The sequence below is a fragment of the Leptosomus discolor genome, chromosome 28, assembly GCF_034619465.1.
Source record: "Leptosomus discolor isolate bLepDis1 chromosome 28, bLepDis1.hap2, whole genome shotgun sequence".
Lineage (NCBI taxonomy): Eukaryota > Metazoa > Chordata > Aves > Leptosomiformes > Leptosomidae > Leptosomus > Leptosomus discolor.
Genome location: NC_141418.1, coordinates 938,773 through 963,517, shown reverse-complemented (window position 1 = coordinate 963,517; position 24,745 = coordinate 938,773). Strand labels below are relative to the sequence as shown.

The window sequence follows — 24,745 nt, the reverse complement described above, 5'->3', positions numbered from 1 at the left end:
CGAGATCACACCCAGGCGGCACCTTGGGGACAGCAAAACACTGGGGATGGTGAAACGGTATCGGGGGGGCACCCCGCAGACCCTAGGGAGACCCTGGGAATAGCAGAACAGGACCCTGGGGACATCCAAACCCTGGGGATGGAAAAATGGGACCCTGGGGACATCCAGACCCTGGGGATGGCGAAACAGGACGCTGGGGAAACCTAACCTGGGGGAGGGGACCTGGGGGGGGAGGTAGCCAGGGGGCACCCACACCCTGGGGACACCCGACACAGCCTGGGGACAGAAAAATGGGACCTGGGGACAGCAAGAATGGGACCCTGGGGACATCCAAACCCTGGGGATGGTGAAATGGGACCCAGGGGACACCCAACCTGGGGGAGGGGACCTGGGGGCGGGGGGGTGTCACTGGAATGGTAGCCAGGGAGCACCCACACCCTGAGGACATCCGGCACAGCCTGGGGACAGAAAACTGGGATCCTGAGGATGGCAAAATGGGACCCTGGGGATGGAGAAATGGGACCCTGGGGACACACAGCCTCGGGGAGGGGACCTGGTGGGGGGGCCACTGAACTGGTAGCCGGAGGGCACCCACATCCTGGGGACACCAGGCACAGGCTGGGGACAGAAAAATGGGACCCTGAGGGTGGCAAAATGGGACACTGGGGACACTGAAAGCCGTGGGAGACACGATGCAAGGACACACTCTGGGGCCACTGAACCAACATCCAGGGAACACCAGCACCCTGGGGACACTCTGGGGACACACCACAGGGCACCGCCACCCCCCCAGGCTGGACAGGGACAACCCCCTCGCCCCACCTCACCTGCAGGAGACCCGAGCGTGGAGTGTCCACCGCCGGTCTGGGGCCACCGTCCCCGTCCTGGGGCCTTAAATACCGTCCCGGGGCCTTAAATACCGTCCCGGGGCTGGCCCTGCCCCGGGGCTGGCGGGGGACACACCCCCCCACCCCCACCCCGTGTCCCCCCGGGGGGGGGGATGGGGAGGCCGGACGCTGGGTCCTTCCCCCGTGACCCCCAGGGGAGCGGCTGCTCCAGCGTGGCAGGTCCTGAGCCCTCCCCAGGTGGGGAAACTGAGGCAGGGCTGGGGGGTGGGTGTTTGGGGGTGGGTGCCGGTGTCCCGGACGCCTGGGTCCCCCCGGGCAGCGCTGGCTCTGTCCCCACGGCCTGATGCCAGCAGCGGGGTCGCGGGGACAGATCGCAGCGGGACGTGGGACACGGGGACATGCCCGTGAGGGGGGGGCACAAACACACACCGCCTCCCCCAAACATCCGCTGGAGCCCGGGTGCTGCGGCGCCATTACCCCTCCGCTGTCCCCCAGGATCCCGCTGCTGATCCCCCCCCCCCTCCATGCTGGGGATACCAGTGTCCGGGCTGTGCGCCCCCCCCCCCCCCCGCCCTTTCCCCTCCCCGTGCCCCGTTAATCCGCCCCGAGCGCTAATGAGGGTCCCTGCGTCCCACCGGGCCCGGGGCCAGCCGGTGCTGACGTCATCCCCCCAGTGCCAGGCTGAGCCCTGCGGCCTCCCCCCCTCAAAGGGATCCAGGTGTCCGGGCGCCCCCCCCCCCCCCCCCCCCCCCAAACCCCCCAAGAGCCGCCGCTCCGCTTCCCGAGTTTATTATTTACACAAAGTCCCCTGGGAAGGGGGTCCCATCTCTGCGCCCCCCCAGCCTGGGGGGGGACAGGGACGGATGGAGAGGAAGGGGGGGGACAAAGCAGCCCCGGGGGGGGGCCACGGTGCTGGTTGCTGCAGCCCGGGGGTGGGGGCTGTGTGTGTGTGTTGGGGGGGGTGTGGGGGGGTGGGCAGAGCCATCCTGCCCCTTCCTGCCAGTGGGGAATAAATATCAACTCCCCACCCCTCCCAGCCCCGGTGGGGGGGGGCGTGGGGGGGGGGGGGCGCTATTTGGGGCTGGGAGGCTGGTAGGGGTCCAGGAGGAGGGAGGAGAAGGTGTTCACTTTGTCGGCCCCCCGCACCTCATGGGGCAGCAACGGCAGCTTCACGATGTGGAAATCCTCGTACAGGTCCTCCATCTGCGGGGAGAGCGGGGTGGGGGGCAGGGATCCAGGCGTCCAGGGACCCCCCCACAACCCCCCCCCAGCTTTCAGGAGGGGTCTGGGCATCCAGGCTTTCCAAATTCCCCTCCCCACTAAGCACCCCCCTACCAGAGCCAAGCAGGGTCCTGGGCATCTGTGCTCCCCAAATGCCAACGTTCCCCTTGATGCCCCTGCAGGCTCCCCAAACTCAGCGCCGCCCCCAGCCACACTGTGCCCTCCCCCCCCCCCCCCCCCCCGCACCTGGTCGAGGTACTTGGCCTGGATTTTGTGCCGGGCCTCGCACATCTTGCAGGGTCGCTGGGGGTCGGGGAAGACGAGCTGGTTGACCACGATGTTGTGGGTGTCGATGCGGCACTTGGCCAATTCCTGGATCAGCCGCTCGGTCTCGTAGAGCGAGAGGAACTCGGCAATGCACACGCAGATGAACGTCGTCTGCTCCTGCCACCACCCCCCCCCGTGTTCCCCACACCATGGTGACATCGTGCTCAGTGTCCCCTCCGTGTTTCCCTCGGAGGGATCCCTGCCTGGCCCCGCGGCGGAGGATTCCCCGCAGGAATGCGCACCGACCAGCTCGGCCACAGGTCCCAGCATCCCCACTCCCCTCCTTGGCATCCTTGTGTCCCCCCAGAAGAGCCCCCCCGCACGGACTAGCTTGGCCACATGTCCCAGTCCCCCTCCCAGCATCTCCGTGTCCCCCAGAAGAGCCCCCCCGCACCGACCAGCTTGGCTACACGTCCCAGTCCCCCTCCCAGCATCCCCACTCCCCTCCTCGGCATCCTCGTGTCCCCCCAGAAGAGCCCCCCCGCACCGACCAGCTTGGCCACACATCCCAGTCCCCCTCCCAGCATCCCCACTCCCCTCCTTGGCATCCCTGTGTCCCCCAGAAGAGCCCCCCCCCCCGACCATCTTGGCCACGTCCCAGTCCCCCTCCCAGCAACCCCACTCCCCTCCCTGGCATCCCTGTGTCCCCCCAGAAGAGCCCCCCCCTGCCCCCTCGGTGGTCTTACCGGGTCCTTGAACTGCTCACTGACGGAGCGGATGACGGGGAGCGTCTCCTCCAGTTTGGAGGCCAACTGGTCGGCGTTCATGTCCCCCAACCCCAGCATGTTGCACATCTGGGGGAGGCAGCAGTGAGATCCACAACCCCCTGAGCTGTTTGTCCCCCCCGCCACGGGAGAGGGGTCCCATCCCTGCAGCCCCCCCCTGTCTTCACCTGTGAGATGAAGGGGCTGATCTGGTTCTTGATCTGCATGAGGCGGCCCAGGCCCCGCTCCACAATGGTGGGGAAATTGAGCAGCCGCAGCGTGTGGCCAGTGGGCGCCGTGTCAAAGACCACCACCGAGAAGTTCATCCCTTTCACCAGCCTGTGAGGTCGGGGGGGGGGGGGGGTCAGCGGGGCCACAACCCCCGCAGCTCAGCCCCCAAAATGCTCCCTGCTCACCTCATCACCTCGGCGTAGCTCATGGCCTCATCAATGCCGGGGAAGGCGCTCATGGCTTCCTGCATCATCTTCTTGCCCATGCTCAGCATGTTGTCCTCCTCGAAGAACTCGTCAGGCAGCTCTGCCACCCCCAGGCTGGGGTCGATCTCCTGCCAGGGGGGTCCGGAGGGTGAGAGAGGGCCTGTGGTGGGGGGGGGTCAGGGGGGTGTCTGGGCTCCTGGGTGCCTTCTGGACTCACCATGGCGAAGAGGTTGTCGTAGCCCTTGACTTTGGTGGGGACTTTGGAGAATTTCTGGTCGAAGGCATCGGAGATGTTGTGCGCGGGGTCAGTGGAGATGATGAGGACGCTCTCCCGCACCTTCGAGAGCTGCACGGCCAGGCTGCAGCTAGGGGGGACAGCAGTGACGGCGGGGGGGGGGGCTGCTGCCGGTGGGGAGGGGGTCCCGGTGGCCTCCCAGGGTGGGGAACTGCCCCCCACAGCCCCTTCCCCCGCCCCCTCCTGCTCCTTGCGCAGCAGTGACCCCACGGGGGACTAGTTCTGCTTCCCCACCTGGGGATCCAGCCCATCCCTCCACACTGAGGGACTCCCTCAGTCCCCCCACCCACCCCGGGGTGGGCCAGTTGTGCCCCCCCGACCCGCCCTGTTGCCAGGTGGTCTGGTGTGGTTCCCCCACCCCGAGGTGGCCGCGCCCGATCGCCTCTGGGGGGCCGATCACCCAGCTCGGCCCGATCCCCCCCCCGGCGGCCCGATCCCCGCCAGGGGGTCGATCCCACCCCCCGCCCGCGACCCGGCCCTATCGCCCCCGGGGGCCCGATCCCCTCCCGGTGGCCCGATGCCCCAGCCCGTCCCGATCCCCCCCGGGGGCCTGATGCCACTCCGGTCCGGGCCCGGCCGGGCCCCGCCGCACCTGCAGGTGGTCTTGCCCACGCCGCCCTTTCCGCCCACGAAGATCCACTTGAGGCTCCGCTGCTCGATGATATTCGCCAGCGTCGGCTCCAGCGGCTCCACGTCGGGCGCGTCCTCGAACTCCTCCGCCTCCGGCCCCCACCCGCCCGCCGCCGCCGCCGCCGCCGCCGCCATCTTCCCCCCGCACCACCGCTCCGCCGGCCCGCCCGCTCCCTGATTGGCCACCGCGCCACCGCTCCGTCCCTCCCCTTTCAGCTGATTGGTCGTCGCGCCTGGCGATCTGGCGCGGGGCGGGACAGTGCGGTGGGCGCCCCGAGCGTTGCCCGGCAACGCCGCCCCGACGGCCGTCGCGCTAATGTCATCTCGCGGCGCCGCGCGCTTCCCGGCATCCCCCGCGGCGCGGCGTTCGCGGCGGACAAGATGGAGGCGCACGGCGAAGAGGGGGAGGCCCCGTCGCCGCCGCCCGGGCCCGGCGGCGGCGTGAACGTCTTCGCTAACGACGGCAGCTTCCTGGAGCTCTTCAAGCGGAAGATGGAGGCGGAGCAGCAGCGGGAGCGCGAGGCGGCGGCGGCGGCGGCCGCCGAGGCCCCCGGTGGTGCCGGGCCCGGCCCGCACCGCCCGTCCGACGGCTCGAAGAGGAGCGGCGGCGCCCTCACCTTCGTAAGGACGCGGGGCCCGCGACCTCCTCCTGGTCCGGCCGCTGCCCGGTGTCCCGGCTGAGGGCTTGCGGGCGTAGCGGGGCCCTCGGGCCGGCACCGGGGGTGGCGGTGGCGGCGGCTTCCCCCCGGTAGCGGCTGCGGGAGAGCTTCCCCGCGCGGACCGGGTTCCCAGACGCGAATGCGGGGCCCCGGTTTTGCTGGCAGGCACCCGGGAGGGGGGTGGGGGCACGTCCCGGGGACGGGCCGCGCTGGTCGGGGCTCCCTACCTGCTCCCGTTCGGTTTGCCTCCCCTTAAGCCGCATCGAGCCGCACCAAAATCCTCTGTTCTTGGGGAAGGGGGGCAGCTTCGGCTGCTCCAGCACCGCCGTTCCCTGGGGGGGAAGGGGGGGGCGTCACCCCCGCCTTCAGGGACGGTAGCGGCTGCCGGGGGCAGGAGTGGGGGGGGGGGGGTGTCCCTGTGATGCCACCCGCCGCGGAAGGACGGACGGACAGACGGCCAGGGCCTGACGGCTGTCCTTCCTGTTCCGTTGTGCAGGGGGGGCGGCGGCGGCGGCGCGTAACGGTGGCAGTTCTGTCCCTTCCCCCCAGGTGGGCAGGCGGCGAGGGGGCAACAAGCTGGCCCTGAAGACGGGCGTGGTGGCCAAGAAGCAAAAGACGGATGAGGAGGTGAGTCCTGGGGGGGTGGGGGTGACACTGAGCTGGTGGTGTTGACAAAAAGTCGCCGTCGCGACAAACTTCTCTCCACCGTGGCAGAGAAGCCAGCACTTTGTTATGGTAGCGCTGGGAAGCACGGGGGGTGGCTCCTCCTGACAGGCTTAAAGTTACATCAAAAAATTCAGCATTTTATATCCTTTCTCTGCAAAGTCATGGTCTTTAACATGTTTCAACATAAGCGTGCATGTTATGCCTGCTATTAATTTTGACATTTACACTGATTGGTCAGTCTTATTAACTAACTTCATTAGTGTTCCTATACTGATATAATCACGGGTTATCTTACTGATCAAGATCTCTGGTGTACAGATTAGGGTGGGGAGGAGGGGAGGGTCTTCACCTCAACATCCCTCCGTTTCTCTGGTTTCATCCCATAAGAAGACACGCCAAGAATGGGCACTTTCCCTCCCTGTCCCTGTCTCCCTGCCTCCCTGTTCTGGGTTTTGGACAATTTCACAATTAGCAGCAGCTTTAGCTTTGACCATCTTCGTAAGGCAGCAGCTGTTGTTTCTGAGCATCAGTGAGGTTTTGGGTGTTTCTTACTATAATGTAAACTAATATCATTAATACATAGAGTTAGTTATTCCCTAAAACAATTTAGGTCGTTCATTAAAAGCAATTAGTTATCAATGAAAAGTAATTATCTATTCAAAATCCAAATTTTTTTTGATTTTGTTTTCCATGACTTTGGGGTTTTAATTTCTTGTTAATTATTAAACTGGTTTTACCTTAAAGCACAAGTTTTTCTCACTTTCACCCTTCTGATTCTTTCCCACCCCCACAACAGCACCCCCAGCCTGGGGATCCCAGGGTTTGAGACAACAATAAGTTTAAACAGAGCATATTAGAAGGAATTTTAAATTATTGTATCTGTTCAAAACAGCTGGTCACAGTATTGATTTATCTGATTTCAATAGTATTTTATTTGATCTGTGCCACACTCCCTTTATGGCCAGTTTAGGCTTTTGCAGTTTGCTGTGTCGTGCTCAGCAGTGTTTTTTCTAGGCAGATTTACTATAAAACACTGCCCTTGAGTTGGAGGGGTGTTCAGGCTCTGCAGCCCCCTTTTCCCCCTGTTTTTCTATAGGTGTTGACGAGTAAAGGCGACGCCTGGGCCAAGTACATGGCGGAGGTGAAGAAGTACAAGGCCCACCAGTGCAGCGACGATGACAAAACCCGGCCCCTGGTGAAATAACGCCCGGACTCGCCCCTGTACAGACAGACCCGCTTATTTAAGGGCGGGGGGGGAGGTGCCGGCCCCGCCCCTTTTATATCTATGAATAACCCATCGCGCACGCCCGGGGCCGCCGCCGCTCCCGCCCTGCCGGCAAACCAGGACTTAACGCCGGCCGGTAAAACCGCTGCCGTTGCCCCCGGCCAGGGCCCCGCCGCTGCTTCTCCCCCACCCCTGGGGGGGTGTGGGGGTGGTTTTTGGGGTAGAAAGCAGAGGGATGGGGAGGGGGCGCAGGGGCGGCTGTGGTGGCATTAAAGACCTCGGAGATTTCGGAGGTGGTGAGTGGCTTGTGGGTGTTTTTGGGGAGGGGGGGGTGCAGCCTCCCCACCTGCCCCCTGCTGGTACCTGCGTTTGAGGTCTCGAGGGGTGGAGTTTGGGGGTGAGAGGTTGAGTCCCCTCAGGGCACCGCTGCGATGGGGTGATGTGTCCCAGTGCCCACTGCGGGGGTACGGTGCCCCCTGGCCATGGCACCAACTGGCTCCCAGTCTTCCAGCCTCCAACCCTTTATTTGTCGCCCCTCCCCCTGGTGAACTTTCACCATTTGGGGCTTTTTTTTCCCCCCAGAACAGCTGGGGAGGGAGGTGGCTGTGCCCCGGGACTGGGGGCGGGGGGGGACGGGGACGGGGGGGGGGGGGACAGACACATTACAACCTGTGTGCCCCTGGGGGGGGTGTCTCAGGGAGGATGTGAAGAGCAGGCAGGGCTGGGAGCTCCAGCAGAGGACCCCAGCAGTTTTGCCATCCCAGTTCCTCCCAGTACATCTGCCCTCCCCCCCCGTGCACTGTCATCACCCCAGTTTCTCCATCCCCTGTTCCCCAGTATATCCTCCCATTGCACCTTGATCCCTCTCCCAGCACACCCCAATTCCCCCTCCCCGTGCTCCCAGTCCCCCCTGCACACCCCAATTCCCCCTCCCCGTGCTCCCAGTCCGCCTCGCACACCCCAATTCCCCCTCCCAGTGCTCCCAGTCCCCCTCGCACACCCCGATTCCCCCTCCCAGTGCTCCCAGTTCCCCTCGCACACCCCGATTCCCCCTCCCAGTGCTCCCAGTTCCCCTCGCACACCCCGATTCCCCCTCCCAGTGCTCCCAGTTCCCCCCGCACACCCCGATTCCCCCTCCCAGTCCGCCCAGCGCACCCTGATTCACCCTCCCAGTGCTCCCGGTCCGCCCAGCGCACCCTGATTCACCCTCCCAGTGCTCCCAGTCCCCCCAGCATACCCTGATTTCCCCCTCCCAGTTCTCCCACTCGCCCCAGCACACGCTGATGCCCCTCCCAGCCTCCCCAGTGCTCCCAGACCAGGCACCCTGGGAGACGCCGACCGCCGCTGGGGCGGGGCGCATGTGCATGACCGGACCGCCCCGCCCCTTCCCCCACGTGGCCCCGCCCCACGTGACGCGGCGCCGTGCTTCCCGCGCACTCACGTGGTGCCCGCGGCGGGGCGGACGGTGGCCGGCGGGGGTCAGCGCCCGCGTGCCGCGCTCGCTCCCTCCGGGCAGCGCCGGGGCCGCGCCGCTGCGCGAGGCCGCACCGAGCCCGCCCCCCCCCCCCCCCCCCCCCCCCCACGCCCGCCCCCCATCTCCCCGACCTCCCCTCCCGATTCCCGGGACCCTCCCCCGGCAGGTACCGACGCGGCGCGGGGCCTGACGGGCAGGGGAGGCCCGGCCGGGACCGGGGGGAGGAGAGGGGAAGGCCGACGCCGGGCTGAAGGGAGAGTTGGGGGCCGGGGGCGGATAATTTGGGGCTGGGGGTGGTCATTGGAGGTGCGGCGGGCGCTGTGGGGGGGGAAGGGGCCGTGCGGCGGGACAGGGGTGCGATGGCGGGGCGGGGAGGGGGGGTTACGGGAGCGAGAGGATCAAACTGGAGGCGGGGGATGCTGAGCTGGGGGGCACGGTGGGGAGGGGGTGCTGGCACGGCCCGGGGCGTTTGTAGCCTCGGGGCGGGGGGGAGCAATGGGGGGAGATCTGCCCCCCCCCCTCCCGCCATGTTCCCCTGGGCCCCCCGCGTCCCTCCCCGCCTTTAACGGGACATCCCCGTCCCCACGTGCGCGGCGCGTCCCCGCCGCCCTCCCCGCCCCGCGCAGCTGCCGCGTGGACGAGCCCCGCTGCGCCCCCGTCCGCGGTGGAGGGGTCCCGCTGTCCTTCACCCCCCCGCCCCGGGAACCGTGCTCATCCCTGGGGTGTCCCCTCCGCGTCCCCCCGCTGGCGGGACGCAGGGTAGATCCCTGTCCCTCTTCCCCCCCTTGCCCGCAGGGATCCGGGGTCTGCACTCCCACCCTCTGGCCGGTGACCCCCGGGACCCCTCCAGACCCCCTCCCCCAGCCGCCATGGACTGGCAGCCAGACGAGCAGGGCCTGCAGCAGGTCCTGCAGCTGTTGAAGGACTCGCAGTCCCCCAACACAGCCACCCAGCGAGTCGTCCAGGACGTATCCTGCTCGTGGGGGGACCACACACAGACACGGGACCCCTAGGGTGGGGGGGACACAGGACCCCCGCGGGGGGGGGCACGGGACACACACCCACCCCTGTTTGAGCTGGGGAAAGGGAATTTGGGGATTTCATCTGTTAACGGGGTCAGCAGCCATGGGGGACCGAGGCGGGGGGGGAGGGGGCGCAGTTTTGGCCACGGTAATCCGGGACAGCGTCCCCGTCCTCGTCCTTAACCGCCCGGGGCAGAAGCTGAAGCAGCTGAACCAATTCCCCGACTTCAACAACTACCTGATCTTTGTGCTGACGCGGCTCAAATCCGAAGGTGGGTGACTTTGTGCCTGGGAGGCAGTGGGGATCAGGGTCTCCTGGGTCCCAGGAGGGGCGGGCAGAGGCGTTTGAGGGGCAGCAGAGGTGTTTGGGGAGCAGCAGAGGCACTTGTGGGGCCACAGAGGCATTTGAGGGGCGGCAGAGGGGAATGCAGGAGCTGAGCCCTCCTGCTTTCGGTTTGAGGAGGTGAGGAGGTGGAAGTGGAGGGGATGTGTGGTGTGACCCCCTCCCCAACGCCTCGCCCCCCCCCCCCTCAGATGAGCCGACGCGGTCACTGAGCGGCCTGATCCTGAAGAACAATGTCAAGGCGCACTACCAGAGCTTCCCCCAGCCAGTGGCCGAGTTCATCAAGCAGGAGTGTCTCAACAACATCGGTGACGCCTCCTCCCTCATCCGGGCCACCATCGGTGAGATGCAGTGCAGGGGGGCTGCGCCACGGGGATCCCCCCCCCCCCCCCCCCCCCCCCGCAACTCCCTGCTGACACACACACGCACCCCACCCCCCCGTCTCCCACAGGCATCCTCATCACCACCATCGCCTCCAAGGGTGAGCTACAGATGTGGCCGGAGCTGCTGCCCCAGCTTTGCAACCTGCTCAACTCAGAGGACTACAACACATGCGAGGTGCGTGGGGCTGGGGGGGGTGGAGGGGGGGGCCCTGCGGCCAGCGCTGACCCCCCCCTGTGGCATGCAGGGGGCTTTTGGGGCCCTGCAGAAGATCTGCGAGGACTCCTCCGAGCTCCTCGATAGCGATGCTCTCAACCGGCCCCTCAATGTCATGATCCCCAAGTTCCTCCAATTTTTCAAGCACTGCAGCCCCAAAATCAGGTATGGGGGTGCTGGGGGGGGGAACGCACACACACATCCCCCTGCAGCCCCACGAGGGGGTTTGGGGTCCCAGCTGTGATGGGAATGTTGGGAGGCCGTGCCCAGTGGCCGTTCATGGGGTGGGAAAGGAGCTGTTTCTGTGCCCCCTGCCACTGGTTGTCATTTGCCCTGGGGTCCCCTTGTCCCCATCCTTCCCCTCCATGGGTGGGCCAGCTCCATCTATGCCCCCGTTGGGGTGATGTGGGGATTTGGGCCCCCCCAGAGTTGGTAGTTCCAGTCTCCAGATCCCCAAATCATCCCGTGGTGACCCTGTGTGTGTGTCCCCAAGTCTGGACTGGGGCAGGGGGTTGTTTCAGACATTTCCCTCTCACGAGTTATCTCAGCGTTGTGGGGTCCAGGAGGGGCAGGTGGCTGGGCTGATTCCCCCTCCCGGCTCTGCCTCATTAGCTAATGAGCCTGCTGGACACCCCCCCACCCCCCACCCTGATCCATCTGCCCCCAGGTCCCACGCCATTGCCTGCGTCAACCAGTTCATCATGGACCGGGCTCAGGCGCTGATGGAGAACATCGACACCTTCATCGAGGTGAGTGGCTGGGTGGGGGGAACCCCCTCCGGAGACCCCCAGGAGAGGCCCTGTGGGTGACAGTGGTGAGTGGGCTCCCATGTGTGTCCCCCTCCCCAGCACCTCTTCGCTCTGGCGGTGGATGAGGACCCCGAGGTGCGGAAGAATGTGTGCCGGGCGCTGGTGATGCTGCTGGAGGTCCGCATCGACCGCCTCATCCCCCACATGCACAGCATCATCCAGGTCAGACGGGGTGGCAGGGGGGCAGGTGGGCATCTGTGGGACCCCCAAGTGGGCAAGTTGGGGGGCTGATGTGCCCCTCCCCCTTGCCCCTTCCGTAGTACATGCTGCAGCGGACGCAGGACAGCGACGAGAACGTGGCGCTGGAGGCCTGTGAGTTCTGGCTGACACTGGCCGAGCAGCCCATCTGCAAGGAGGTGCTGACCTCCCACCTGGTGCAGTGAGTGCTCAGGACGGCCCCTCCTCGTCCCCCAGCCCCCCCCCAGACTCTCCCCAGCCCCTTAACCACCCCCCTTTTGCCCCCCCCCCAGGCTCATCCCCATCCTGGTGAACGGCATGAAATACTCGGAGATTGACATTATCCTGCTCAAGGTACGAGGTCACGGTGAGAACACAAGAGCGCCCAGCTCCCATCCCTCCTCCAGCCCTATGGGGCTGGTACTGGTTAAACTGGAGGGCCTGGGGCAAGGCAGGAGCTGCTCCGAGAGCACCTGGATGTGATGACAGATTTGAAGCTGATGCCGGTGATGGCTGTTGTGTTCGTACTGTCTGATCCATGGGGGCCGGGGGGTCCCTGGGACGGGTGGTTGCAGGTCCCCGTGGCACAGCGTGATGTCTCCTTGTCCCCGCAAGGGTGACGTGGAGGAGGACGAGGCCATTCCCGACAGCGAGCAGGACATCAAGCCCCGCTTCCACAAGTCCCGCACGGTGACGCTGCAGCATGAGGAGGAGCGGCCACAGGACCCCGATGATGCAGAGGATGAGGACGACGACGACACGCTCTCAGACTGGAACCTGAGTACGGGCTTGGGGAGGGGAAGACAGCCCTGGGTGAACACTGGGGGGGTTCTGGGGGTTGATTAAACCCCGAGGTGAGATGGTTCAGGAGGGATAAACCCCATCCCCTCTTGCCTGCCCGGCAGGGAAGTGCTCGGCGGCCGCGCTGGACGTCCTGGCCAACGTTTTTCGGGAAGAGCTGCTCCCCCACCTCCTCCCGCTGCTCAAGGAGCTCCTCTTCCACCCCGAGTGGGTCATCAAGGAATCGGGCATCCTTGTCCTGGGGGCCATCGCGGAAGGTGGGTGCCACGGTGCCTGCAACAGGCCCGTCCCCGAGCCACCGCCATGCCGGCGCCGGGGGGTCTCTGAGCCTCCCTGTGCCCCCGCCGCCCCCCCAGGCTGCATGCAGGGCATGGTGCCCTACCTGCCGGAGCTGATCCCCCACCTCATCCAATGCCTGTCGGACAAGAAGGCGCTGGTGCGCTCCATCGCCTGCTGGACCCTGAGCCGCTACGCCCACTGGGTGGTCAGCCAGCCCCCCGACATGTACCTCAAGCCCCTCATGACTGAGCTGCTCAAGCGCATCCTTGACAGCAACAAGCGGGTGCAGGAGGCAGCGTGCAGGTGAGGGGCTGGGGGGGGTCGTTTGGGGCCGCCTGTGGTGGTTTTTGGGGGGGCAGGATCTGCTGGACCCCAGCATTTCTCTGGGCGGGATGAGGAAATCGATGTGTTGAGTCGCAGTGATGATGGCGTATTCGTACTGTCTGACCCAGAGAGGGGGTGTGTGGAGGGCTCAGCCCTGGCTGGGGGGTGCCGCTGACCCTTTCCCCCCTGCCTCCCCGCAGCGCCTTCGCCACGCTGGAGGAGGAGGCCTGCACCGAACTAGTGCCGTACCTCAGCTTCATCCTGGACACGCTGGTTTTCGCCTTCGGCAAGTACCAGCACAAGAACCTGCTGATCCTCTACGACGCCATCGGGACCCTTGCCGACTCTGTGGGGCACCACCTCAACCAGCCGGTACGATGTCAGTGGGTCCTGGCCCCCTCCCAGGGGTCCCCTCGCCTCCCCACCACCCCCATGGTGTGTCCCTCCCCCACACCCCAACCCAGGACCAGTGATGACAAGTGACAACAGACATTCGAATCCCGAACTCCCAGTGTGGATCTCTCTGGTCTGATGGTCCCTGGGTGGAGGGGGAGCAGCCCCACACCCCTCCATGGCCGTGTCCCCCCTGTCCTTGTTGTGTGTGTGTGTCCCCCCGTGATGGGTCTCTCCCCGGGGCGCAGGAGTACATCCAGAAGCTGATGCCTCCGCTCATCCAGAAGTGGAACGAGCTGAAGGACGAGGACAAGGACCTCTTCCCGCTGCTGGAGGTGAGCTGTGGGGCGCAGGGGGCACCCGTGGGGGGGGGTGTCTCCATCCCCTCAAACCCCCTCCCACCCCCCTGCTGTGTCGCAGTGCCTGTCCTCGGTGGCCACCGCCCTGCAGAGCGGCTTCTTGCCCTACTGCGAGCCCGTCTACCAGCGCTGCGTCACCTTGGTCCAGAAGACGCTGGCTCAGGCCATGGTGAGCCGCGATTCCCACCCTTTCCCCATCACCGTGGGGTGTGACACCCCCCCTTTCATGGAGTGTGACCCCCTCACACCCCTCCCTGCAGATGTATAACCAGCACCCTGAGCAGTATGAGGCCCCTGACAAGGATTTCATGATTGTGGCCCTGGACCTGCTGAGTGGTTTGGCTGAGGGTCTCGGCTGCCACGTGGAGCAGCTGGTGGCTCGCAGCAACATCATGACGCTGCTCTTCCAATGCATGCAGGTAAGGACCCCCCTACTCCAACTGGGGGGCCACTGGGGACCTCCCCCTAGCGCTCACCCCCTGCCTTTTCCCCCCAGGACACCATGCCTGAGGTACGACAGAGCTCCTTTGCCCTCCTGGGTGACCTCACCAAGGCCTGCTTCGTGCACGTCAAGCCCTGCATTGGTGGGTGCCGGGGCTGTAGGGGGTACCCCTGGGGGGGGAGAGGGGGATGAAGCAGGGGAGGACCCCCCAAAAAAACATGCTGGGTTGGTTGGGGGGGTGCACTGGTGCTGACCCTGACTTCCCCCCAGCCGAGTTCATGCCCATCCTGGGCACCAACCTCAACCCCGAGTTCATCTCCGTTTGCAACAATGCGACCTGGGCTATTGGGGAGATCTGCATGCAGATGGGTGAGCACTGTGGGACCCCACCTCAGCCCCCCCCGCAGCCCCGCCCCCCCCCCAGCTCTGACAAGCCCCTTGCCGTCCCCTCCCGGCAGGGGCCGAGATGCAGCCCTACGTCCAGATGGTGCTGAACAACTTGGTGGAGATCATCAACCGTCCCAACACTCCCAAAACCCTCCTGGAAAACACGGGTGAGGCCAGGGTGGGTGCAGCGGGACCCCCAGGTGGGGATTTAGGGTTGGGGGCGGGGGGCGCTCTGTTCTGCAGCCCCCTCCCCAAAACCCCCTCGCTCTGCCCACAGCCATCACCATCGGCCGCCTGGGCTTCGTCTGCCCGCAGGAGGTGGCCCCCATGCTGCAGCAATTCATCCGGCCCTGGTGAGTTTTGGGGGGAAGGGAGTGGGGAGGGGGGGCTGTTCTGGGGGTCCCTGTGCCCCCCAGGAAGCTGGAGGGGGGCGCTGAACCCTAATTTCCACCCCTCCAGGTGCACGTCGCTCCGTAACATCCGGGACAACGAGGAGAAGGATTCGGCTTTCCGTGGTATCTGCGTGATGATCGGGGTGAACCCCGGAGGGGTCGTGCAGGTATTGGGGGGGGGAGCAGGGGACACACCCAGCAAGATTCGGGGGAGGGGGGGGGCTGGTGGTTGCCACTGAGCTGCGGGGGGAGCTCCGGCGGAAGCTCCAGCAGCCCCCCAGAGGGGGAGATTTGGGGGGGGAACAGGAGGACTCAGCTGTAAACCTATCCAAAATGGGGAGGAGGGGGTGTTCCTCTCCCCCATCACCCCCCCCATTTTGTTCCTACCCCCCTTTTTGTCGCTACCCCTCCAGGACTTCATCTTCTTCTGCGACGCCGTCGCGTCCTGGGTGAGCCCCAAGGACGACCTACGGGACATGTTTTATAAGGTCAGCACCGGAGGAGGTTGTTAGGGACCCCCATACACACCTGGGGGGGGCTCAGAAGACACCCCCTCATTTTTTTTAACCCCTCTGTGTCCGTCCTTCCCCCCCCCCCCAGATTCTCCACGGCTTCAAGGACCAGGTGGGCGAGGAGAACTGGCAGCAGTTTTCGGAGCAGTTCCCACCGCTGCTCAAGGACCGGCTGGCGGCGTTTTATGGGGTTTAGGCCAGGCGGAGACACCGGAACACCAGGTCGGGGTGAGGGGCAGCACTCCAGAAAAGGGTGGGGACAAACCATAGACCACCCACCCGAGCAGACAGGCCCCCCCCCCCTGAACCCCTCTCCCCTCTCACGCAGGTCGGCGCCGGGAGGCCGTCGGGATGGCGACCATGAGCGGGCGACCCCCGCGCCGTGCCCGGGGGGTTCGGGGGGGGCGGGAGGAGCCGTGGGGGGGGAGGGGGCCACGGCGCGGTGCCCCGCCCGCACGCCCCCCCACCCCATCCCTCAACCGCCGTGCCCCGACATCGGTTTCACCCCCAGGGGTAGAAGGGAGGGGGGAGGACAGGGAACTGGGGGTGGGGGGGGGTCCCCGCCAGCCGCGGGGGAGGGATGGACGCGCGGTGGGGATGCCCCAAAAACCTGGGCGGGGGGGGGGGGGGGGGAGCAAAAATAGGGGCAAAAGGGTCCAAAAATGGGGTAGGCGGGGCAATACACCCCCCCCTTTACCGCTGTAGGATGTTCCCGTCCCCCTCCCCCGCATGGTGCCCCCCCACCCCGTCCCCGTGCACAGGTTGATGGCGATAAACCCCTAGAACAGATAGAGCAGCCCCGGGGGATGGGGGGGGGCGCGGGGGGGGTGGCCCCGGGGAGGGGGGGCGCGGGAGGGCCCAGGGGAGGGGGGGCCGTGGGGGGCTGAGCCGCCGCCGTTGTGCTTCATCGTGAGCGAGTTGGTGCCACGTTTCTTGTGTTTTTTCCTTTTTTTTTTTTTCCCCTCCCCGTTTTGTTCCGTTTTTTACCGTTTACAGGGCGGGGGAGGAGCCGCCCCGCAGGGACCGGCTGCGGCGGGGGGGTGGGGGGTGGGGGTGGGGCGGGGGGCCCGGTTTGGCCGCGCCCCCCCGTTCCTGCTCGGCAAAGAGAGTCCGTTGTTGACCGTCCTCCGTCTCGGTGCCGTTTGTTCCCGCCGCCGGGAGGGGGGAGGGGGGGGCGGACCCTCCCAGGAGGGGGAGGGTCGCTGCGGCCCTTCCCGGTAGCCTGGCCGACGCAGAGGAGGCACTTCTGGCGCTGCTGGATGACGTAATGACGTGCCGTTTTCTCTGATTGGGTGCGGCGCTCCCGGCGCGGCGGAAGCGGATCCCACCGTGGCCGTGGCGACGGGACGCGGCGGGGCCGGGCCGGGCCGGGCCGGGCCGGGCTGCGCCCCGGTACCGTGTGGGGGAGGGGGGTTCGGGGGAAACCCTAAACCGGGAGGGGGGCGGAGCGGTCACGGGGGTGGAATCTGAGGAGGTGCCGGGGGTTCTCGGTATCGGGGCTGGAGGGAGTCGGGTGTTAGGGCGGGTCCCGATACCGGGCGTTCAGGGAGTTCCTGGGTGGTGGGGGATCCCACTGGGGGGGGAAGTCCCGGTACCGGGGGTCCTTGGGGGGGATCTAGGTGCGGAGGCGGTTGGAGGGGTCCCCGGGAGCAGGGTGGGAGCGGCCGTCCCGGGGCTCTGGGGTTCCCAGATTTGGGGCAAATCCCGGTGTTAGGGGCCGGGGAGGGGGGTCAGTGACAGGGACTCCCGCTGTGGGGCCGCAGGAGGCGCTGACACCCCCGCCCCCAGCCATGGAGGGGGCCCCCGCGCCCGACGACCCCGACCGGCAGGCGCAGGAGTACATCACCCGTCTGCGGGGCCCGGTGACCGCCCCAGGCCCTCCCCCGCCGCTCCCCGTCGCCGCCGCCGCACCGACCCCGGGCCCCAGCCCCGCCGTGCCCACCCCTCGACCCCCCCCGGGGCTGAAGCGGCCGCCCCCGGGCGGGGTGGGGGGCGCGGCGGGGGGGCTGCTGGCGCTGCCGCTGGAGCTGCTGCTGGAGATCTGCGGGTACCTGGGGGCGCGGGAGGTGCGGGGGGTCCTGCCCCGCGTCTGCCGGGCGCTGCGGGAGGTGGCCCGGGACGCCGTGGCCTGGCGGCTCCGGCTACAGCGCAGTGCCCGCGGCCCCTTCCCCGTCCTGGAAGGTGGGTTTGAGGGGGGGGAACGGGGCGGGTGGGGGGGACCCCTGGTGCTCTGTTTCCCCGCGGTGGGTTGGGGACCACAAAATGTTTCCCTGTGGCGGGTTGGAGACGTCCCTAATATTCCATTTCCCCGGCTCTGCTGACCCCGAGGGGGGCTGCAGAGGGTGAAAGGGTTGAGTTGGGGACCTCCTCTGCCCCCTGTTTCCCTGTGGCAAATTGGGGACCCCTCGTGACCCCCCCCATTTCCCCGCAGCAGGTTGGAGCTCCCACCCCAGCACCCCACGTCCCCCACTCCGCCAATCCTGAGGTGGCTACGGGGCATCTCACAGGGTGAAGGGGGCGGGTTGGGGACTCCCCACAGTCCCTCAGGGTTCCCCCATCATTTTGGGGTGTGTCGTGTTCTCCCCCGTTTCTCCGCAGAGGAGGGGTTCGACTGGTCAGCTGCATGCGTGGACCTGGAAGAGCACCTGCACCGCTGGGGGGGTGGCGGGGCCCCCATGGAGCACTTCTCCCTGGATGAGGGACACTTCGCCTCTGTCGACTCCGTCCTCTTGCTGCAGGTGGGGATGTGCTGGGCCCGGGGTCCTCTAGTTCTTTTGGGGGGATCCCACCTCACTTCTACTCCCCCCTTATTTGGCAGGGAGGGACCCTCTGCATTTCGGGTGCCCGCGACCGCAACGTCAATCTGTGGGACCTGCGGCAGCTGGGCCGGGCCCCTGGCAAGGTGCTGGTGAAGGCACTGGGCAGCGAGCGCAACGGGACGCACAAGGTGGGGGGCACGACCGTGATCCTTGATTCCCCCATCTTGGGGGAGCCGCTGGGGGGGTCCCAGAGCGGTTTTGGGGGTGGTGGCAGGTGTGGGTTGTCTCGTAGGGCTGGGTCTGGTGTTTGGCCTCCCGAGACAACAAGGTGTGCTCGGGCTCCTGGGACAGCACCGTGAAGCTGTGGGACCTGGAGGCCGAGGGGCAGCAGTTTGGGGAGATCAGGTAATGCTTGGGGGGTTTAAGGGGGGTTCCAGGGGGGGGTCCAGCTGACCCCAAGCCTCCCCTCACCCCCAGGGAGAAGGCGGCCGTGCTGTGCCTCTCCTACCGCCCCGACGTCCTCGTCACCGGGACTTACGACAAGACGGTGACTGTCTATGACCCACGAGGTTGGTCCTGCCTGGGATGGGGGGTCCCTGAGGTGGGGGGTGGGGTGTGAACCCAGCTCAACACCCGTCCTCCGGCAGCCGGCCAGGCCCTGGTGCGCAGCTACAAGCCCCATGCCAGCGCTGTCCTGTCCCTGGCTGCTGATGACCGGCTCATCGTGTCAGGCAGCGAGGACCGGACCCTCGTTGTCTTCGACCGCCGAGCCGACGGGGTCCTGCAGCGCCTGCAGGTGGGTCCTGCTGCCCCCCAAAACTATGGCGGGGGGGCCAGGATAGGGCTGGGGGCTTTCTGCCCCCCATCACCTGCTGCAATTACAGCTCTGAGATCTGGGGTGCAGCAGGATCTGCCCACCCCCTAATGCCACCCTCCCCACTCCAGCTGGAAAACTACCTGCTCTCCATGTCGTACCGGGGGACGCAGCTCTGGGCCGGGGACAACCAGGGCCGGGTGTATGTCTTTGGGAACAGCGCTGGCAGCTTCCAGCCTGCCCGGGTAGGGACCATGAGGGGGTTGGGGGTTACAGGGAGGGGGTCGGGTACCCCCTTTATGCCTCACGGTACGTTTTGGTGACCTCCCACAGTACTTCGACGTGGGGCACCGGCTGCAGATCACGGGGCTCTGGCACTCGCTGGGGTCCCTCTACACCACGTCCACCGACAAGACACTGCGGGTGAGGGTCCCTCCATCCCTGTCATGAGGCACTGGGCTGGGGGAGCCCCTCGCTGGGCTGGGGGGGGGGGGGGGGTATCTGCTGACCCTGTTATGGGGTGCTGGGTGCTGTGGGGCTGCAAACGGCTCTTGCTCTTCTAGATACACGTCCCCACGGACCCTCCCCGCACCATCTGCTCCTGGACGCACGATGACGTGCTGAACGGGGTAAGGAGGCGCTTGCCCCTTTGCGCACGCGTGTGCCCCCACCTTGCACACGTGTGTGCGAGCAGCCTGGCTCCCCCCTATCTCAGCCTTGCCATGCTGGGCCTTGCACCAGGGAGTCCCTGGGGTGTGGAACTTCTCCCCCCTGTGCCCCCACCCTGTGCAGGGGGTGCCCCCCGCACCCCCCCAATGCTCCTCCTATCCCCCCCAGATCAGCGTGGAGGGTGACGTGGTGGCAGCTGCCTCGGGAGGCCTCTCGGTCGAGGTGTGGAGACTCCGGACCTGACACCCCGCCGTGGTCCCGCGCTCGCACTGCCCGGGAAGGGGGGGCCGGGGGACTCCCTGCCAGCGGGGGGGGGGGTCTGTCCCCACTCCCAGTGGGGTCCCCTCAGTGCCCCCTGACATGGAGGAGACGGGCCTGGTCCTGGGCCCTCGGTGGGGCTGGAAGCTGCCGCTTGTTCATGGGTATTAAAAGGTTTTGACTGGAGCCGAGGTTGCGTCCCCCCGCAGAGGCATCCGTGGTTTTGGGGCTGTGATAAATGATTTTGTCCCAAATAGGATTCCAATAAAAGTTTATAACTTATTAGGCGAGTAGAGGCGAGTAAACAGCGCTGGGTGCGTCGGGAGTCTCTGCTCAACCAAGACGCACACTGTGAAAAACAAACCAACTTCTTTTATAGCCTAGCAAAATTACATATTCATAATAGACGTGTTCTTCCAAAAATTCTCCACCTCCGGGCTGCGCAGGCATCGTAGTTCTTCTAGAAACTTCTCAAACTCTCCTCAGTGGTTGAGGGGTCTTCTAGGCAGTGTACCTCCCACTAAGCCCCTTACTACTCATGCGCAGTAACAGACATCTTATGCAGTGGCCGGCATTTTGCGCAATACAATCTGCGGTTATTAAAACTTAAGCAAGTTCAACAACGAAATACAACGGAATGTTTGTTAGGCAATCTTTACAGGATGCAGGAGCTATATACATTAACCACTTGTAGGCTTGTGGTTATACAAGGGCATGTAGAACAGAAAGTCACATTTCATCATGCGACCCTAGCATTGTCTCATATTGACTGTAGCATTGTCTCATATTGACACGAATCAGATGAACACATTTCACAATCCCCCATCTGCTTTTTCATGGTGTTGATTCGTGTGTTCGTTTCCAGTTGAGTCAACGCTTGCTGAATTGGTATCAATTTTGGATTTTCTTTTGTTTTTATTATCATCAGAGAATGGGTTTTCTCTTTCCCTGGTTCTGGGTCAACAGATACCATAGATATTTGCATCCCCTGTATAACCGAGTGTATTAATCTAGTAAAACACGGTATTAAACATGGAATTATTAACAATCCTCCACATATTCCCAATACAACTATTCCAATTTTAGTAAGCCAATCACCGCCCGTAAAATCTCCCCACAATCCTTCCAGATTGATTCCATTCCAAGTTTGAACTGGGACATGTGCAATTTTCTTCATTTCTTAGAGGTCGGTCTAATTCTGGTGCTGTTGGTGGGGGAGGTACTACGGACACCGGGGGGAGGGCCACCGCAGGAGGTGGATTGTTAAGATATGGAGGTGGTAAGTTATCTAGTAGCTCCCATTTATCATCTCTTTCTTCTTCTTTTTCATTTTTATGTTCTTCTTTTCCCTCGAACTTCTCATCTGTTTTTAATGTAAGTATTGAGGCCGGAAAAGGATGTGGAGTCCTGATCCATAATCCTGCATAATCACTTTCCTCCTGACTAAAAGGTTCCTTTAAATTAACATATATATTTAAGGTCTGGCAAATCCAGTCCTCAAAAGATCCAAAACCAGGCCAAAAGACATGTGGTTTTAAAGGTTCCTTCGGCCATTCAACCATACAATATTGAATCAATTTTAATTTACTTTTTTCTTTTCTGGGGCCCCTTTCATTCCAATTCCTAATCATTATTCCCAATGGACTTTCTAATGGTATGTCTGGTAATTTGCTCCCTTTCTTCTGGTCCTGGGTCTTCGATTTTTTTCTGACCCATCTAGGAATTTTATTGTGGCAATTCCTACAGCCCTTGGTTGCCGGTAAGAGTGTCTTGCAGGGGGTTTAGGACCTATCACCCACCCACGAATCCTATAGGAATCGCTTCAGTCCTTCACCGGCCAAGTCCCTCGCGGGAGATTGGAACCACGGTTAGAAGACCTCCACAATCGCTTCGGAACCAGGTTCCATCTCAATCACACTCTCACACGCAGGCAACCAAATCCCACCCAACCGAACGGTATACGCCTTAAATACTTACGACCCCGTCATCTTCGTTCGGATCTTCGCGCACAGAATTAGGGGCAAAATAAACTGCTGCAGCCAGCAAGGGAGCTCATAAAAAAAATCTTTGCTTGCCCCATTTAGGTTCAAGATGGCGTTAGTCCCGATCCGATCAGGAGCCACCGTATGGTGGGGGCGCCCTTCCTAGATCGAATCAGAATTCAGGAACTAAGACCATCCCGAACGAGCCCAGGAGGTTTCGAGGTAACCACGGTCCAGGGCCATCCCCAGAGGCCTTTCGCGTCCGGAAGTGTCTTGTCCCTCTGCGGCCACCGTCCCTTCTTCAAGATGGCGGCGTGCAGCTGTATGGCAGAGAGCGAGCGGCGCTGTAGCTCCGCGGCGGCGTGGGTGGGGCGAGCAAGATGGCGGCGCGCAGCCGCAGCACTGGGGTGGAGGGAGGAGGAGGCGGGCCAAGATGGCGGCGCGCAGCGGCGGCGCGGCGGAGTGAGGCGGCCGGAGCCCCATGGCGACACCGGGGCAGGTCCCCGCCGCGGCCCTGCGGGCCGTGCTGAAACCGAGCGGGCCCCTCCCCACCGAGAGCCTCCCGGTACGCGGGTACGACTTCGCCGGCGGTCCGGACCACGCCGCGCTGCTGCGCTCCTTCCTCACCACCGGCTTCCAGGCCACCAGCTTCGCCCAGGCCGTCGCCGAGATCCAGCGGATGGTGGGGGACGGCGGGTCCGGGGTCGAGGGGGGGGCGTGTCATGGGAGGGGGCCGGGGTCGGTCCTGACGCCTCCCCCCCCCCGCTCCGCGTCCACAGATCGCGGCGAAGCTGGAGCCGCTGAGCGAGGAGGAGCGGGGCCGGGCCGGGCTGGGGGGGCCGCGGCCGCCCTCGGGCTGCACCATCTTCCTGGGCTTCACCTCCAACCTCATCAGCTCCGGCGTCCGTGAGAGCATCCGCTACCTGGTGCAGCACAACATGGTGCGTGGTGGACGGAGAGTCTGGGGTCCCCCCCTGCCCCGCGGCCATTGCCAGAGTCCCTGAGGGGAGCCCTCGGGTCCTTCGGGTGTCCCTAAGGTGTCCCTCGGGTGAGAGCCAGGGGGATCCCAGCTTGGTCCCTGAGGGACCTTTAGGGTCCCCAGTATTCCCAGTTCGCTCTCTGGGGTGTCCTGGAAGTTCCCAGGGGCCCAGCACTGTCCCCAAGGTGTCCCTCAGGTTGCCGTAGGGTCCCCTGGGGTGTCCCAGGGGGTCCCCGAGTTCCTGACGCCCATCTCTGTGCCGGGGGGCAGGTGGATGTGCTGGTGACCACGGCAGGGGGCGTGGAGGAGGATCTCATCAAGTGCCTGGCGCCCACCTACATCGGGGACTTCAGCCTGCGAGGCCGGGACCTGCGCCAGAGCGGCATCAACAGGTACAGGGCGCTGGGGTCCCCTCCCCATCCCCGGGGGTCCCCTCCTGGGCTGAGCCTCTCCCCTCCCCAGGATCGGGAACTTGTTGGTGCCCAACGACAACTACTGCAAGTTCGAGGACTGGCTGATGCCCATCCTGGAGCAGATGGTGGACGAGCAAGAAACGCAGGTGGGGGGTGGCCGGCCCGGACCCCTGGGTGCTCCTCAGTTCCATGGACGGGGGGGTGGTTCAGACACCTGGGTCCTCCCTGGCTGGGGCTGAGCTCGGTGGTCTGGCAGGGTGCGAGGTGGACCCCCTCCAGGATGATCGCACGGTTGGGCAAGGAGATCAACAACCCTGAGTCGGTTTGCTACTGGGCGCAGAAGGTAGGTGGGGACGGGGAGGAGGGACGCGATCACTGTGGGCATCGCTGCTCCGCCGTGGGGGTGTCACTGTCTGGCACCGTGTCCCCTTTCTAGAATAACATCCCGGTGCTGAGCCCGGCGCTCACCGACGGCTCCCTGGGGGACATGATCTTCTTCCACTCCTACAAGCGCCCGGGGCTGGTGCTGGATATCGTGGAGGGTGAGCGTGTTCCCCTGCGCCGGGGTCCCCCCACCATGGACACCGGGGTCCCATCCGGGACGGCGAGGTCCCTGACAGCCATCTCTGCCCGCAGACCTGCGCCTCATCAACACCCAGGCCATCTTCGCGAGGAAGACGGGGATGATCATCCTGGGCGGGGGGCTGGTGAAGCACCACATCGCCAACGCCAACCTCATGGTGAGCGAGGGGACAAAGGGGCTCCCCTGCGGTGTCCTGGGGGATGGGGAGGGGGTGCGGGGCACCCCCCAGGGATGGGGAGGGGGCGTGGGGGCTTAGCCTGCTCCTTGCCCCGCAGAGGAACGGCGCTGACTTCTCCGTCTACGTCAACACGGCGCAGGAGTTCGACGGCTCCGATTCGGGGGCGCGGCCGGATGAGGCCGTGTCCTGGGGCAAGATCCGGATGGATGCCACTCCTGTCAAGGTGGGACAGGGGTCCTGGGGGCAGGGGGGGGAAGTTTGGGGTGCCTGGGGGGCTCCCCCACCCTTACACTTCTCCTGTGCCCAGGTCTATGCCGACGCCTCCCTGGTCTTTCCGCTGCTGGTGGCGGAGACATTCGCCCAGAGAGCTGACGCCTTTCCCTCGGAGACACCGGGAGACTGAGATGATGGCGGGGTGTCCCTGGGGGGGTGAGTCCCCCACCTCGGGAGGGCAGAGCCCCCAGTTTGGGGAGGGCTGAGCCCCCGGTACCTCTACAGGGACTCCCACCTCAGCGTCCCCAGTCTCCGCACCTCACGCCCTCGGCACCGGTGTGAACAGAGCAGGAGAGAGCGGGGTGATTCCCCCCGACCGGGCAATGGGGGAGCTGGGACCCCTGCACCACCGTCCACCCGTCCGTCTGTCACCTTCCGTCTGTCCCCAGTGCCTGCCCCACTGGCTGCCTGTTCCCCCCTCCCCAGTGCCTGTATTTATTTGAGCTCTCGGGGTCCTTGTGGCTCCCAATAAAGCACTGCAGCTCCTCCACACTGTGGGTTTATTCCTTGGTAC

The 24,745-nt window shown here is 65.0% G+C and overlaps 5 protein-coding genes and 1 non-coding gene across 6 annotated transcripts; 5 read left to right on the top strand and 1 right to left on the bottom strand.

Moving 5' to 3' along the window:
• Positions 1-1,917: 1,917 nt before the first annotated feature.
• Positions 1,918-4,597, bottom strand: GET3 (guided entry of tail-anchored proteins factor 3, ATPase). Its single transcript, XM_086478859.1, has 7 exons — positions 4,425-4,597; positions 3,755-3,902; positions 3,517-3,665; positions 3,289-3,439; positions 3,083-3,190; positions 2,316-2,513; positions 1,918-2,051 (listed from the first exon to the last, which is right to left on the bottom strand). The coding sequence occupies exons 1-7, from the start codon at positions 4,595-4,597 to the stop codon at positions 1,920-1,922; spliced, it is 1,059 nt and encodes a 352-aa protein (XP_086334985.1). The 3' UTR covers positions 1,918-1,919.
• A 246-nt stretch (positions 4,598-4,843) lies between these two features.
• TRIR (telomerase RNA component interacting RNase) lies at positions 4,844-7,168 on the top strand. The gene is made up of 3 exons (XM_086478904.1): positions 4,844-5,083; positions 5,671-5,748; positions 6,884-7,168. Exons 1-3 carry the CDS (start codon positions 4,844-4,846, stop codon positions 6,989-6,991), a joined length of 426 nt encoding a protein of 141 aa, XP_086335030.1. The 3' UTR covers positions 6,992-7,168.
• A 2,187-nt stretch (positions 7,169-9,355) lies between these two features.
• TNPO2 (transportin 2) lies at positions 9,356-15,688 on the top strand. The gene is made up of 24 exons (XM_086478911.1): positions 9,356-9,454; positions 9,705-9,780; positions 10,043-10,192; positions 10,303-10,409; positions 10,480-10,613; positions 11,116-11,197; positions 11,297-11,419; positions 11,518-11,636; positions 11,728-11,788; positions 12,050-12,215; positions 12,340-12,492; positions 12,592-12,817; positions 13,039-13,210; positions 13,480-13,566; positions 13,652-13,759; positions 13,851-14,009; positions 14,087-14,174; positions 14,303-14,401; positions 14,491-14,586; positions 14,697-14,772; positions 14,879-14,978; positions 15,225-15,299; positions 15,412-15,545; positions 15,652-15,688. Exons 1-23 carry the CDS (start codon positions 9,356-9,358, stop codon positions 15,517-15,519), a joined length of 2,664 nt encoding a protein of 887 aa, XP_086335037.1. The 3' UTR covers positions 15,520-15,545; positions 15,652-15,688.
• On the top strand, positions 11,908-11,974 carry LOC147413422 (small nucleolar RNA SNORD41). The gene has a single exon (XR_015184045.1). It is a non-coding gene; the product is annotated as a small nucleolar RNA SNORD41 (small nucleolar RNA).
• Positions 15,689-17,113: 1,425 nt separating the features above from the next.
• On the top strand, positions 17,114-19,821 carry FBXW9 (F-box and WD repeat domain containing 9). The gene is made up of 10 exons (XM_086478845.1): positions 17,114-17,504; positions 17,922-18,061; positions 18,142-18,270; positions 18,375-18,487; positions 18,560-18,651; positions 18,730-18,878; positions 19,028-19,141; positions 19,230-19,319; positions 19,460-19,525; positions 19,734-19,821. Exons 1-10 carry the CDS (start codon positions 17,114-17,116, stop codon positions 19,806-19,808), a joined length of 1,359 nt encoding a protein of 452 aa, XP_086334971.1. The 3' UTR covers positions 19,809-19,821.
• A 2,465-nt stretch (positions 19,822-22,286) lies between these two features.
• DHPS (deoxyhypusine synthase) lies at positions 22,287-24,721 on the top strand. The gene is made up of 9 exons (XM_086478856.1): positions 22,287-22,487; positions 22,585-22,746; positions 23,055-23,176; positions 23,247-23,343; positions 23,454-23,540; positions 23,634-23,739; positions 23,834-23,937; positions 24,056-24,181; positions 24,266-24,721. Exons 1-9 carry the CDS (start codon positions 22,287-22,289, stop codon positions 24,359-24,361), a joined length of 1,101 nt encoding a protein of 366 aa, XP_086334982.1. The 3' UTR covers positions 24,362-24,721.
• The last annotated feature ends 24 nt before the right edge of the window (positions 24,722-24,745 follow it).

Bases quoted from the DNA above. Each gene is read 5' to 3' on its own strand.
- GET3 (XM_086478859.1), bottom strand. From the start codon at position 4,597: ATGGCGGCGGCGGCGGCGGCGGCGGCGGGCGGGTGGGGGCCGGAGGCG. The intron at 3,191-3,288 runs GTGAAGACAGGG...TGCCTCCCCCAG, and splicing joins TCAGCCCCTTCATCTCACAG to ATGTGCAACATGCTGGGGTT. The intron at 2,514-3,082 runs GTAAGACCACCG...GGGTGGTGGCAG, and splicing joins GTGAGCAGTTCAAGGACCCG to GAGCAGACGACGTTCATCTG.
- TRIR (XM_086478904.1), top strand. From the start codon at position 4,844: ATGGAGGCGCACGGCGAAGAGGGGGAGGCCCCGTCGCCGCCGCCCGGG. The intron at 5,084-5,670 runs GTAAGGACGCGG...CCTTCCCCCCAG, and splicing joins GCGGCGGCGCCCTCACCTTC to GTGGGCAGGCGGCGAGGGGG. The intron at 5,749-6,883 runs GTGAGTCCTGGG...GTTTTTCTATAG, and splicing joins AGCAAAAGACGGATGAGGAG to GTGTTGACGAGTAAAGGCGA.
- TNPO2 (XM_086478911.1), top strand. From the start codon at position 9,356: ATGGACTGGCAGCCAGACGAGCAGGGCCTGCAGCAGGTCCTGCAGCTG. The intron at 13,211-13,479 runs GTACGATGTCAG...CCCGGGGCGCAG, and splicing joins GGCACCACCTCAACCAGCCG to GAGTACATCCAGAAGCTGAT. The intron at 14,587-14,696 runs GTGAGGCCAGGG...CTCTGCCCACAG, and splicing joins AACCCTCCTGGAAAACACGG to CCATCACCATCGGCCGCCTG.
- FBXW9 (XM_086478845.1), top strand. From the start codon at position 17,114: ATGGAGGGGGCCCCCGCGCCCGACGACCCCGACCGGCAGGCGCAGGAG. The intron at 18,488-18,559 runs GTAATGCTTGGG...CCTCACCCCCAG, and splicing joins CAGCAGTTTGGGGAGATCAG to GGAGAAGGCGGCCGTGCTGT. The intron at 19,526-19,733 runs GTAAGGAGGCGC...TATCCCCCCCAG, and splicing joins ACGATGACGTGCTGAACGGG to ATCAGCGTGGAGGGTGACGT.
- DHPS (XM_086478856.1), top strand. From the start codon at position 22,287: ATGGCGACACCGGGGCAGGTCCCCGCCGCGGCCCTGCGGGCCGTGCTG. The intron at 23,177-23,246 runs GTACAGGGCGCT...TCCCCTCCCCAG, and splicing joins CGCCAGAGCGGCATCAACAG to GATCGGGAACTTGTTGGTGC. The intron at 23,938-24,055 runs GTGAGCGAGGGG...CTTGCCCCGCAG, and splicing joins TCGCCAACGCCAACCTCATG to AGGAACGGCGCTGACTTCTC.